The sequence below is a fragment of the Lepisosteus oculatus genome, chromosome 2, assembly GCF_040954835.1.
Source record: "Lepisosteus oculatus isolate fLepOcu1 chromosome 2, fLepOcu1.hap2, whole genome shotgun sequence".
Lineage (NCBI taxonomy): Eukaryota > Metazoa > Chordata > Actinopteri > Semionotiformes > Lepisosteidae > Lepisosteus > Lepisosteus oculatus.
Genome location: NC_090697.1, coordinates 58,878,097 through 58,890,402, shown reverse-complemented (window position 1 = coordinate 58,890,402; position 12,306 = coordinate 58,878,097). Strand labels below are relative to the sequence as shown.

Here is a 12,306-nt window from a genome sequence, read left to right as displayed (position 1 = left end):
TCAAGGTGGCCCGGCCAACCTGAGGTCAGGGACATGAGCTTCACTTACCCCCCAGAGGGAACCTGGATGCAAAGGCAACACAAAAGAAAGAGGAGGAGAAGGGAATTTAAAACTTTAGATGTGTGTTTTAGCGTAGTTGGGATTTAAATATGAAATAGAAAATTCAATGCTAGATGAAGAGGCAGAGCAACCCCAGCTTCTCCTCTCAAACCTTCATCTGTTGGTTTCTATTAATAATAATTTCTTGTGCTTTTCTGGACACTCCAATTAAACACTTTACAAGTAATGGGGACTTCCCCCCACCACCACTAATGTGTAGCACCCACCTGGATAATGTGATGGCAGCCAAAGTGTGACAGAAAGCTCACCACACAGTAGCTATCAGTGGGAAGGAGAACAGAGTTATGAAGCCAATTCATAGATGGGGATTACTATGATTTACTAGAAGACAGGGGGATAGTTGGCCAGGACATTGGGGTTAACACCCCTTCTCTTTTTAAGAAAACACCTGGGATTTTTATTGACCACAGAGAGTCAGGTCCTCAGTTTTACATCTCATTTGAAGTTCTGTGCCTTTTTTATACCATATAGTGTCCTCATTAATATACTGGGACATTAGGACCCACACAGTGCACAGTGGGCACTCCACACTGGTCCCACTAACACCTCTTCCAGCAGCAACCTTAGCTTTCCCAGGAGGTCTCCTATCCAGGTACTAGCCAGGCTCACACCTGCTTAGCTTCAGTATGTTGCAGTTTTATATAGTTGCTAGCAATTGTTGTTATTTTATATTTCATATTTGCTAAGATTCTCAAAATGTTTTAAATACACAGAATGCAACTGTAAAAATACATTGTATACAGTAAATATCAGTCCATCCTCTTATTGCACTGACTTTTTATATTTACAACATTTTAACTGTCATTTATTAAAATACAAATTTATATTCTACAAATGATGTAGTTAATCACACTATTTTCTAATTATTCATCACTATATCTATATATACAGTATATTATATCATAAAAAACATATTAAAAAGTGAAGAACAATTTGCAAAATCTTGCAAAGCACATGTTGACAGTTTTAATTTATTTATTTTTAAATAAAAGGTTATTGTGGTATATCAAAGTCTAGTACAAAATGCTCTTCTCCTTTCCTTCTGTTATTACAAAAACAAAGTAGCTTTATTAAGTGGCTGAAGCTGAGAAAATTTAAAATGGCACATTTAATCAGTTTCAGTCTGAAATGTCTACTCCTTTTTATTTTTGCTCTAACATATCTAAAGCTTTAATTCCTTACATCTGCATATATTACTTAACTGTATTTGTCACCTGCAGGGTCTTGATTTATTAATTTCCAGGCATAATGAAGAACTGCTTCTAAAATTACTGTTATCCTTTTGATCCAACATTTATTGAGCTTGAGTTGAGATATGGTATAGTACCTGTTAATTCAGTAAAAGCTGCACAGACAAATAAGTGTATTAAATCTGGTGCACAGTAAGGCTAACTGTAGAGTACAGTCCGCTTTAGGTCCACACCCAAGTGATTGAAAAGTATAGTCCTTCTTCTTCATTACATGAACTAAAAAACAAACATGCTTAATTCAGGCTTAAGCACCTCTACCCCTTAACTCCTGAGTGAATGCATTTCAATTCTGCAAATGTGTCATTCATTTCTATTTTCCCCCATTTTCAGAAATGTTTTTGCTCTTTTTTGGAATATCTATATGTACAAATAGAAGGGCAGATTTCCCTCATACACAAAACTGTTGGCACATTACAAACCAACTTAATTTTGTATGGAGTGGACAAATCTCCCACAATTTATTTTACATACAGTGAAATCAAGGACCATTGAAGCTTTCTTGAAACACAATATTTATGGATTATTTTATTAAGAAAAACATTTGGCGATATAGCAGGATACCTCCTTTTGCATAAAGCAAAATCCTCTGAAATACATTTTGGAATCCCTCTGTTCTCTTGACATCTGTATTATTACATGCCTTTACACACTGTTGCAATTTTTTACAGTTGCGTTGAATCTCTGTTTTCTTACCATCTTATTCTTTTTGAAAAACAGCAACTTAATCAAATACTTGCAGTCAGGCTCATGGAGATTTATTTTAGAATTTTAAGTCAAGCTGTTGAGTGTGGCTTACAGTAGATCTGACACCTGGAGAGAAGAGCTGTGAGTGGTAGCAATACCAGTGAATTAAGGGCATACATAATTAAGAACTTTATATCCTGAGACCTATTCCAAGACAGCTAGTTTGATAAGTGATAAGTGATTCGTATGTGACTCGGTCCTGACTATAAGTAAGATGAAAAGAAAAGCAATGAGCTGAAGCTGTCAGGCCTTCTTAAAGAGATAAGAGTTATGTAATACAGATGTAAGACTTAAGTCATTGAGCCATCTGTTATAAATTCCGTCCAATTTAACAAATATTTTCTGTATTAAAGAATGGGTAATATTTTAGCATGAAATTATTAATTTCATATTTCCAGTGATATTTTTGGTTTATACAACTTATGTTGATGTATTTTACTTAATACTTAATATGTTTTAACAATTCTAAAACAAGACACAGCTGTCTATAAAAATACCCTTTACTATTCCATTTTTCCCATACCATTTAAATCATAGTGAATTGATTCAAAGATATTCTTAAGGGGCTTGTGAATGTGAATCTGAGATTGATGCCTCATGGAAAAGTTCTAAATTAAGCATATATTATTATCATACAGTATATTGACTCTACTTACAAAACATTAGTTTTTTTTTATAATCCACATATCACCTTTTTGACTCATACTGTACTAATGTTGTATTATTTTTTATTTATTTTTATTTTATTAATTTTTGGAGCTTATATAATTTTGTATGTCAATTAGGTAAGTACCAAAACATGCCACTATATTATTACATTGGGTTAAAACATTTCCATTTTTTCACTTTTCTTAACTGTGAGATTTTCATAAAGCATTATCCTTGATCCACTTAATGTAACATGTCTCTGATTATTAACAGTGCTTAATGCATAACCTTCTGTGAAGTTATATTATTTCAATATAATTTTGGAAATCCAACACAAAACAAAAAAACAATTTTTACCAAAATTTACCAAATACCAATATTATCCCAAATGTACAATTACACATTTTAATTTACACTTATAGCTTTGTCAGAGACAGCTGTACACTGTTTAACAATATGAAAAATTGGTTTCCAATGATTGAAGCTGCTTTTGAGCCATTGGTTCTAGCCCACAGGTGGTGTTTCTTCACGGATGTTTTAATGTGTCAATGGATGGGGGAGGCATCTTTTTTGGCTCAGAAGTTTTTTTGAGTGGCATGTTGTTTAAGATTGTCATGGTGGTATTACTGAGATGTTCTGGAAGATACAGATCTCATACAGTGGCATACTGTACTGTATGTTCCAAACTGCATTTTCAGTAGAGTTTTTCTGCTTTTGGTTTCATATTTGATTTCTTCTTAAAAGGGTCAGTTAGATAACTGTTCCAAACTTATTTTCTCTAAACAACATAATCAGCACAGAAACCCTTAGGAATCCTAAGGATCAACAAAAGGTCACAACATAACATAATCATGCATAGTTTATTATCTAGTGAGCCAGTCTTTTTGGAAATTTTGTCTGTTGTTTTTAATATTAATGGTTAATATTAGCTTCTGTTCAAAGCTTCACATTTGGCATGACATCAATTTTTCTCAAAATTGATTTAGGCCCGGCATGGAGTGATGTTAGTTGGTCCCACTGGAGGAGGGAAAACAGCTGTTAGAAGACTCTTGCAGAATGCCCTTCCCTTCCTGCCAGCTCTTACATCAGCCTGCAATGAAGAAACGTCCATGCAGGTAAACAAAATGAGAGAATTTTAACCTTACCAGCTTTGTAACAAAGGAGAGGCAGATGCACCATGTGACTTTGGAGTGCTCCAGAATACGTATACAACATTAAAAATAAAATATAAAAAAATGTTTTGCTTGGAAATGAACTATGATTTATACATTATAGAATCAGAATCAGAAGGGCTGTTTTGTTATTCAAAAGCAGATCTGTAAAATCATACCTGTGAGTTTTATATTACAATCTCTACATGGTTAAGAACTATAATCTTACCACAGATAATTGTAGACCTATGATACTTCTTTTTTATTCAGTAGACACTTTTTAATGTTCTTTTGCATGCCCAAGAATCTTTTTTGCATGTCCGGTACCCCAGGGTTCTTCATCAGTGTTGCATTGCTTGACATCTACAACAGCAGCACCTTTCTGCAATTTCATATTTTTACTGTGAATATTTTAGTCATGGACAGAACAGAGGTGAAGTGGTTATAATTTCTTGATTCTAAATTACAATAGCCATACTGTATCACTCTGCAACTCACAACTGGCAACCCACTGAAGCTAAGCAGGTGTGAGCCTAGTCAGTACCTGGATGGGAGACCTCCTGGGAAAAACAAAGGTTGCTGCTGGAAGAGGTGTTAGTGGGGCCAGCAGGGGCCGCTCACCCTGCTGTCCATGTGGATCCTAATGCCCCAGTGATGGGGACACTATACTGTAAACAGGCTCCATCCTTCAGATGAGATGTAAAACTGAGGTTTTACTGACTCTCTGTGGTCATTAAAAATCACAAGGCGTTTCTCAAAAAGAGTAGGGGTGTAACCTGGCCAAATTTCCCATTGGCCCTTACCAATCATGGCCTCCTAATAATCCCCATCTATGATTTGGCTTCATTAATCTGCTGTCCTCCTCACTGATAGCTGGTGTATGGTGAGCGTTCTGGCGCACTATGGCTGCCGTCGCATCATTCAGGTGGATGCTACAGGTGGTGGAAGGGAGTCCTCATTACATGTAAAGCGCTTTGAGTGGAGTGTCCAGAAAAGCACTATATAAGTGTAAGTGTAATAATTATTCACAATGCTGGGGCCGAGGGTTCAATTCCAGAGGTGGGGTGATATCTGCATGGAGTTTGTATGTTCTCCCTTGTGTTCACTTTGGTTTTCTGTGGGTGCTCTTGTTTCCTCCAACAGTCCAAAGACATACTGGTACAGTATGTTAATTAGCTTCTGAGAAAATAGTCCCTGGTGTGAGCATGTGCATATTTTTGTCTGCCCTGCAATGGACTGGCATCCCATCCCATAAAGCGTGTACCCTGCCTTGCGCCTGTTGCTTGCTCAGATAGTATGTAAGGATATGTGTACTGCAGTGATCAGTTTTAAGCCTGTTGCTCTTCCTGATCAATGACTTACACGTTGATATAGTTAGCAAATGTAATGGAATTTGTAGATTAAATAAAAACGTAGGGATTGTCGAACACAAAAGGTTATAAAACAAAACAGGGAAGTAATGATTAAGTACTGTACAACAAAAACTGGAATTAAAATGCATAAATTAAGTGAAGTGCTGAAGTTTCACAATGCACCAATAAAACAAAACTCAAAATATTGTTTTGATTTAAAGTTCAGTAAAAAATAAGAATGGTTACAGGAACTGTTTAATTCAGCCAGGTTAAGAGAGCTAATTCTCTTCACTGTAGAACAAAAAAGATTGAAAGGAGGTTAGATGTAAATCCTAAGTACCTAGAATTATCCAAAAGGACTATTTCAAATTAAAAAGCAAACTATAACACTAGTTCATACTTAGAAACTAAAAGGGAATTAATTTAGGACAGAGAATAGAACACTTCTTTACACAAAGAGTTGTGGATGTCTGAAACAGGCCTCCTGGCAGATCGTGGAAGTCCACATTTTGTTCACTTTTAGAAAAGTCTGGACAAAAATCTCACCTTTCAAACTACCAAATGACATTCTGAATTATTTCCTCTAATTTGCACCCTTAAGAACGTTTACAAAGGAGAAGATGCCATTCAGTCCATCTAACCTGTTTGGTAGTCAGAAGCTACAGTAATTGATCCAAGGATCTAATCCAGCCATTCCTTGATTGACTGATCTGTGCTTCTACAGCCCTTTGAGTAAAGGAGCCTTTTTAAGGAGTGCTCTTCATTTTAAATGCACTTCCACAAGGTTTCCACTTCCATCCTCTGGTTCACATTTCACTGTTCACTCTAAAGTGTGCTGGGTTGAAATAATAAACATTATTGAGAAATGAGACTTTATCGGTGGTTTATAGAATGCTTTATAGAATTTAACATCATCCTATGATTTAATTTCTTTTAACATTACTGTACATTCTAATAATTTCCCATTTGTACTGCTCCTCCACATTCTCTAAAGTATGAAAAAGATGTCAACACCTAAGTCTTTTTCGTAAGTAGTCTCTTCTATCTCAGTGTTTCCCTTTTTGTATTTATAGTATAAATTATACTGTAGCTTAGGTTTTTGCTACCTGCATCTACCTTATGTTTTTATATTATTTTAATGACACCTTTATTCAATGTGTTTTATTGTAATTTAGACACCAGCAGTTAAGAAGATTAAAGTGAAGTCTTTTTCAATCAACCCAAAGTGTGTCACCCTTGGTGAGCTGTATGGACAGGTAGATCCCAACACCCTAGAGTGGTCAGATGGGCTGCTAGCATCTGCAGTGAGGACTTTTTCTAAAGAACTGAGTGAAAAGGTGGATGCAGAAAAGCAATGTAGTGAGGAAAATGTATCAGTCCCAGCTTCTTATAGTGTAAGTATAACTATTTATATTTATACTAAAATTAGGTTTACTTTTATTTATATTACAAATACTTAGGATTGGATGGCATTGAGGTGTGCTTTCATTGTTGAATTTCCCTGTTCTCCTTGTACTGGTGTCCCATACATTGCCATCCATTCTTCCACCCTGTTATTGAACAATAGCTTTTTCCATAAGATGTGATCATTGTAGATTTTAAAACGACATTTCCCGAATAAATACTGAAACAATGTGAGAAATGTGAATTTCTTTCCGCAAATACACTTTGTGTGTTTCTTAATAATTAATTCTAGCAGAGGCTGCAGTTGTAACACACTGACCAAAAAAATTAATAAAATAGCTATAAGTCCCTATAAAGTTATGTTAAATAAACCCATAGAAAAGAGGTATGCCAAATATATAAAGGGAGTGTGTAAATGATACTAAAGTAGTTAAAAGTTTATATTTTCATTTGCCATGAAAGGAGGGAAACAAACAACACCACAGTTGTGCTGAGTGAGAAGCGGTAGTGGAAAACCTAATTAGACGTCTGAAAAAATAACAAAATATACCGAAACAAGGCCTAACAAATTAAAATAAAATGTTATGTCTACAAATTATGTTGGGTTTTTTTGCTTGATTTTCATTTTTATTGGTCTCTTTGGGTCTTTTTCCATAAAGAAGGTATTTGGGGGATTTGCCTACATATATATATTTTTTTTAATTAAAGCATATTGCTAATTGCAAGAAAGGCAAAAATAAAGTCATATAATTTTCTTTTGTTCTTATTACTAAGCAAAAAAGATTGCATTGTGACCAACCTTACCCTTGTGTAAGTAATGTATATGAATTAAGCTAAGTTCTGATTTGTTTGTGCTATTTTTAAAGGTTTTACATTTACATTTCTGTTTAATTTTTCAAATGCAACCTGTTTAATCAGGCTAGGTAACATTTAAAGGACTCGAATATCTTGAAATGAAAGTTTTCCTTATTTTATGTTATTGTTTTGTTTTATTTTTGCTGATATATCTAATAACAGTATGAGCAGTATATTTAAAATTATTGTAATGTAAAACATGTAGCGTCTATAATATCTGTTTCTGTCCTGGTAATGAAATTTTTGCAGGATAATCAAATAAATGTATCCTCTATTCCTATAAATGAGGAAAGACATTCTACCCTACATCATGGTAAGTTAATGTTTAATATATTCAAGTTTTTTGCTTAATATTATTAATATAGAAAAGTGTGTCAGAGGACAATCTTCTATGATTTGGCAAGGCATATAATAGAATAGAAAGCCGAAGACTAGGCTGGCAAACAGACAAAGATGATGAGTATGGATGGACCAAAGAAGGACCAAAATATAACTAGTTTCTTTCAGGAAACGAAAGTAGAGTTTTTGTGTTCTTCTCATGTTCGTGCAGGTTTCCTCTGGGAGAAAATTTGCTCTGGTGTCTGTCATTGTGTCTGTATTTGTATAGGCTCTAGCTCTCCCATGACCCTTAATTGGTTAGAAAATGGATGGATGGTTGCTTAATGCAGGAATGCAAATATTTATTTATTTAACTTCATGCTTTCTCTAGGCTTTCTTGTGTTCACAAATTAAATGCAACACCATACAAGTTGACACTGTAATAATATTGAATAATATTCAATTCTTTATCTCTGCTTTTCTTTTGTTTCTCTTTCTATTAAGACATTATCATTGATAACTGGCGCTGGATTATTTTGGATGGCCCAGTAGATACATTGTGGGTTGAGAATTTGAACTCTGTGTTAGATGACACTAAAACTATGTGTTTGGCGAATGGAGAACGAATCAACTTGCCTGCAGGAATGAGATTCATATTTGAGGTGGACACACTATCCCAAGCCAGCCCAGCCACAATTAGTCGATGCGCAATGGTTTATATGGTAAAGACCTATGTTAATCTATGTCTATGTTAATCCATATTATGTTCTTTTAAAGGTGTTTTCAGTTAATATTAGATAAGAGTTTATTGCCAGTAGATTTGATTTACATTGTACAGTTTATAGATTTACCACAATGGCAGTCATTCTACTGTAGGCTTTCATTATCTAGTGTAAACAAATATATACACAGAATCTGGTCTTCACATTTATTTGATACCATAATATTTTAGAAACAAGAGTAGGTTTTGAGAGGGACAGTTAAGCACCTACAGGTACCACCTAAGCAGTGGCTCTAGTTTAGAAATCCTGAAGTTAATTTCCAATTTGTATGAAAACATAATAGAGAGTCTACAGAGAATGTAACAAGTAGGCAAAAAAGGGAGTATGGATCCTGTGCAGGGCTCAGGAGAGAGAGAACACCGAGAGTTCAAATTCAAATCACAAGGCTAAGACGTACTGTAAACCAGGAAACAAGCATGACAGTACGATAGCGACAAGACAGCAAGAGAGTAACAATCCATCTCACAAGTCTAGATCGTAAACGAGGGGACAAGCAAGAAGGTCTGATAGCAACAAGACGCGCACTAGGGAGTTTAAGGAGAATCTGTAATAAAAAGGGGGAACTAAAATAGTGACAGGAGTGAACGGTGATATAGTAGATAAATTAGTTGCGACGTGAACGTTTGTTAAACACGGCGCGCATGGGAATGTGAGAGCGGTCTGGGACGCGTGCGGAATGCGTAACACATAAATTATAGACAACACTTATAAATCTTTCAAATCACAATTAAATCTACTCTGGTCATTTCAAAATGGGGAAAGTATGACCTGAGTTGAAGTAAAACAGTTAATTAAAAATACTTATTTTACAAACTGAGGAGACAATGTCTAATTTTAAAATGTGTCCCTTATCATAAGATATAACCAAAAACTGTTTCTTATATACAGTATATATAGAATGTTTACAGTATCATCTTCATATTGTCAGCATGAAATTGTCTGTTAATAGGACCCAGTTGACCTTGGTTGGATGCCCTATGTTAGAAGCTGGCTCTCCCACCTACCTAAAGAACTGGGGGTTGCTGGCCAAACCTGTCTGCAGAATTTCTTTGATAAAAGCATATCAGAGGGTCTGCGTTTTGTGAAGAAGAATCAGAAGTTGCAGACCTTTCCTGTTCCAGAAATTGCAATTGTAATGACTCTGTGCAGCATTCTTGGTGCCTTCATTGACTTCCTTGGTAAAAATGGAGGCCTGGCAGGTAAGTTCAGACTTACAATAATTAAGGCCTTTTATTATTTGAATACTATTTTTAATATTTTTGGAAAGGTTTGACCATTCTGCCAAACAGAATGACAATGCCTTTTCACATTAAAATCTGTAGTACATAATAACCAGAAAGTTCAGGCACAATTCTTTAACTGGTAACATTTACAAGCTACAGTAGTTATACTGCAAAATCTGATTTGCCAACTCACCATTGCACAAAGATGTGAAATGTTTTTAAAGTTTAAGCAGTAAAAGAAGCTGCTGTTACTTACTGTTGATATTGAAAGGCATTTCTGACTCTCTACAGTATCTGTGATGTACAGTATTATCAATATTTAATTCTTAACTTTGTGATGTTTGGCACAGCTAGTTGTATTTGAAATAATTGTCAAGATGTATATTCCTTTTTTGTTTTCATAGAATGACTAGAATTCTTCCAGACCATCTTCTTTAATTGTAACCCTTTATTGGTGACTGGGTTTAAAACCATTCATCTTCTCTATTATAAAACAATTTGGTACAAAGTATATATGAGTACTGAGTATGAGTAACAGCCCAACAACAAAAATACACTCTCACTTTAGCAATTTGTATTCTGAATTTAATGTAAGATAAAACTACTTTGCTCAGACAAGTAGACTATACTAGCCATTTGGGTTAGTTTTACAATACAGACACAATGAGAAGCTTAGCCAAAACCAAAGCAGAATATGAAGGGTGTGCTAGAAAAGTTTAAAACAGAGCTGACCACTTCAAAGTCAACTTTCAACCCTTTCTTTGCTCTTTTCATATGCAACTGTTTTGAATCTGAAGTGTTGTTGCAGATTGAATATTATATTTTAGGGATGTTACAGTGTGTTTATGAAAAATGTCCATTAATTCTTCCACATTGTAATGTAAAGCTGTTACTCCATGTTTAACAAAACCTTCTTTCTTGTAAGGAGAAGCTTCTGATATAGAGAGAAATGGCGAAGAAGCAAGAGATTTGCAGACCAAAACAAATAATTCAAATTCCATTGGGGCATTTTCTCTGGAAATTAGCCCCAGTGTAATTGCATCATCTAAAAACAGGTAATTGTGAAATCAAGAAAGATAAATGTACTTCATCACAACTAAACCACTTGTTCATATTTGTCATAAATAATACAAGCTGTAAACATCTGCTCAAATGATGCTCTTAATGCTCTCTAATTCTGTTTTAACAAGAGTTAGATGCTTTAAGAAAACCTTTTAAGTGTCAAAAACACTAATGCCTTCCATGCAAATATAAAGATTGGAGTGATTTTTAGCATTGAAAAATAATGCAAGAACATACATTTTTGTGGTTGATGTTAAGAAGAAACTAATATTGTTTCTGTACTAATCCAGTGATTTAAAGTTGTTTGAATCACTTGAAGCACTTTAATCATGCAGAGATTTTTTTTTCTTTTTAACAGGGAAGATTATAAGTGGTTTCTTCAAAAGAATCCTGGAAAACTTACTACTTTTCTAGGGAAGCTCTTTGTCTTTGCATTTACCTGGGCAGTTGGGGGAGTTTTAAACCTCACCAACAATTATGATGACTTTCCAGTTTCAAAAGACAAAGATGAGACGTGGTCAGATGTAGCACGTGACTTCCAAAACCTGGTGCAGGAGTTATTTGAAGGAAATTCATCATATGGTTAGTTTACTTTTGTTCATTGCTCACAACAAAGGTGCTAGAAAATATTGCATTTAGTTAGCTGTAAAGACTATAGTAATGTAGTGCTATATGACAAACAAAATATACCGATAAGTTACTATATGTTGCTTTAATAGCCTTTGAATTCTTTCATATAATTTTACATTGTTTTCCTTTGTTTTTAAAACATAATTCTAATATTTAAACCCCAATAGCTAGGATCTGTAACTGAGTAATATTTTTACTAGTATTCTGTTTAGTCAACATGAGCATTTGAGATGACATTCACATTCTGTTTGTAATGTGTGTGTGTATATATATATACACACTGTAGGCATGTATTAAAATATGCAATTGATACATAAAACATTTTAAGTGTTCATTGTGTTCAGTTTGAAGCACATTTTGGAAATTAAAGACCCTCATTGGCAGTGAAAGATTCTTATGATTTTTAAACATGTATGTTTTTCTTGTAGTAGAATAGTGTTGCTTAAAAACTAATGATGGATCACAAAAAATTAGGAAGGCTTAATACATGGCACGCCTTGCAAAATACACAGTGTTGTAGGTGCTGACAGGCATGTATGAAGGAAAGGTGATCTTACTTTAACAACAGCAAAAATGGTCAGACAACTGTTTATTTCAATGTCCAGGAATTCAGTTTCCTTCTGGAAATAGGATGATCTTCAGTTATTTTGTGGATCTGCAGACCGGTGCATTTGTGCCCTGGGAAGATTTGATTCCTTCTACTGAAATGCTTATTCGTAAGAGTAAGTACTCTTAATTATTTTACTAAAAACAATTGGTGATATTTT

General features: G+C 34.6%; 1 protein-coding gene across 5 annotated transcripts in view; it reads left to right on the top strand.

The window, feature by feature from the left end:
• Positions 1-12,306, top strand: part of LOC102683494 (dynein axonemal heavy chain 6) — a 120,903-nt gene that overhangs the window by 48,538 nt on the left and 60,059 nt on the right. For all 5 annotated transcript variants that reach the window (XM_015345202.2, XM_015345196.2, XM_015345211.2 and 2 more), the window contains 8 exons: positions 3,749-3,877; positions 6,441-6,659; positions 7,774-7,837; positions 8,347-8,564; positions 9,574-9,823; positions 10,773-10,902; positions 11,268-11,491; positions 12,145-12,261. In XM_015345202.2, the coding sequence (XP_015200688.2) occupies positions 3,749-3,877; positions 6,441-6,659; positions 7,774-7,837; positions 8,347-8,564; positions 9,574-9,823; positions 10,773-10,902; positions 11,268-11,491; positions 12,145-12,261 (1,351 nt within the window). The remainder of the gene's footprint in view (positions 1-3,748; positions 3,878-6,440; positions 6,660-7,773; positions 7,838-8,346; positions 8,565-9,573; positions 9,824-10,772; positions 10,903-11,267; positions 11,492-12,144; positions 12,262-12,306) is intronic.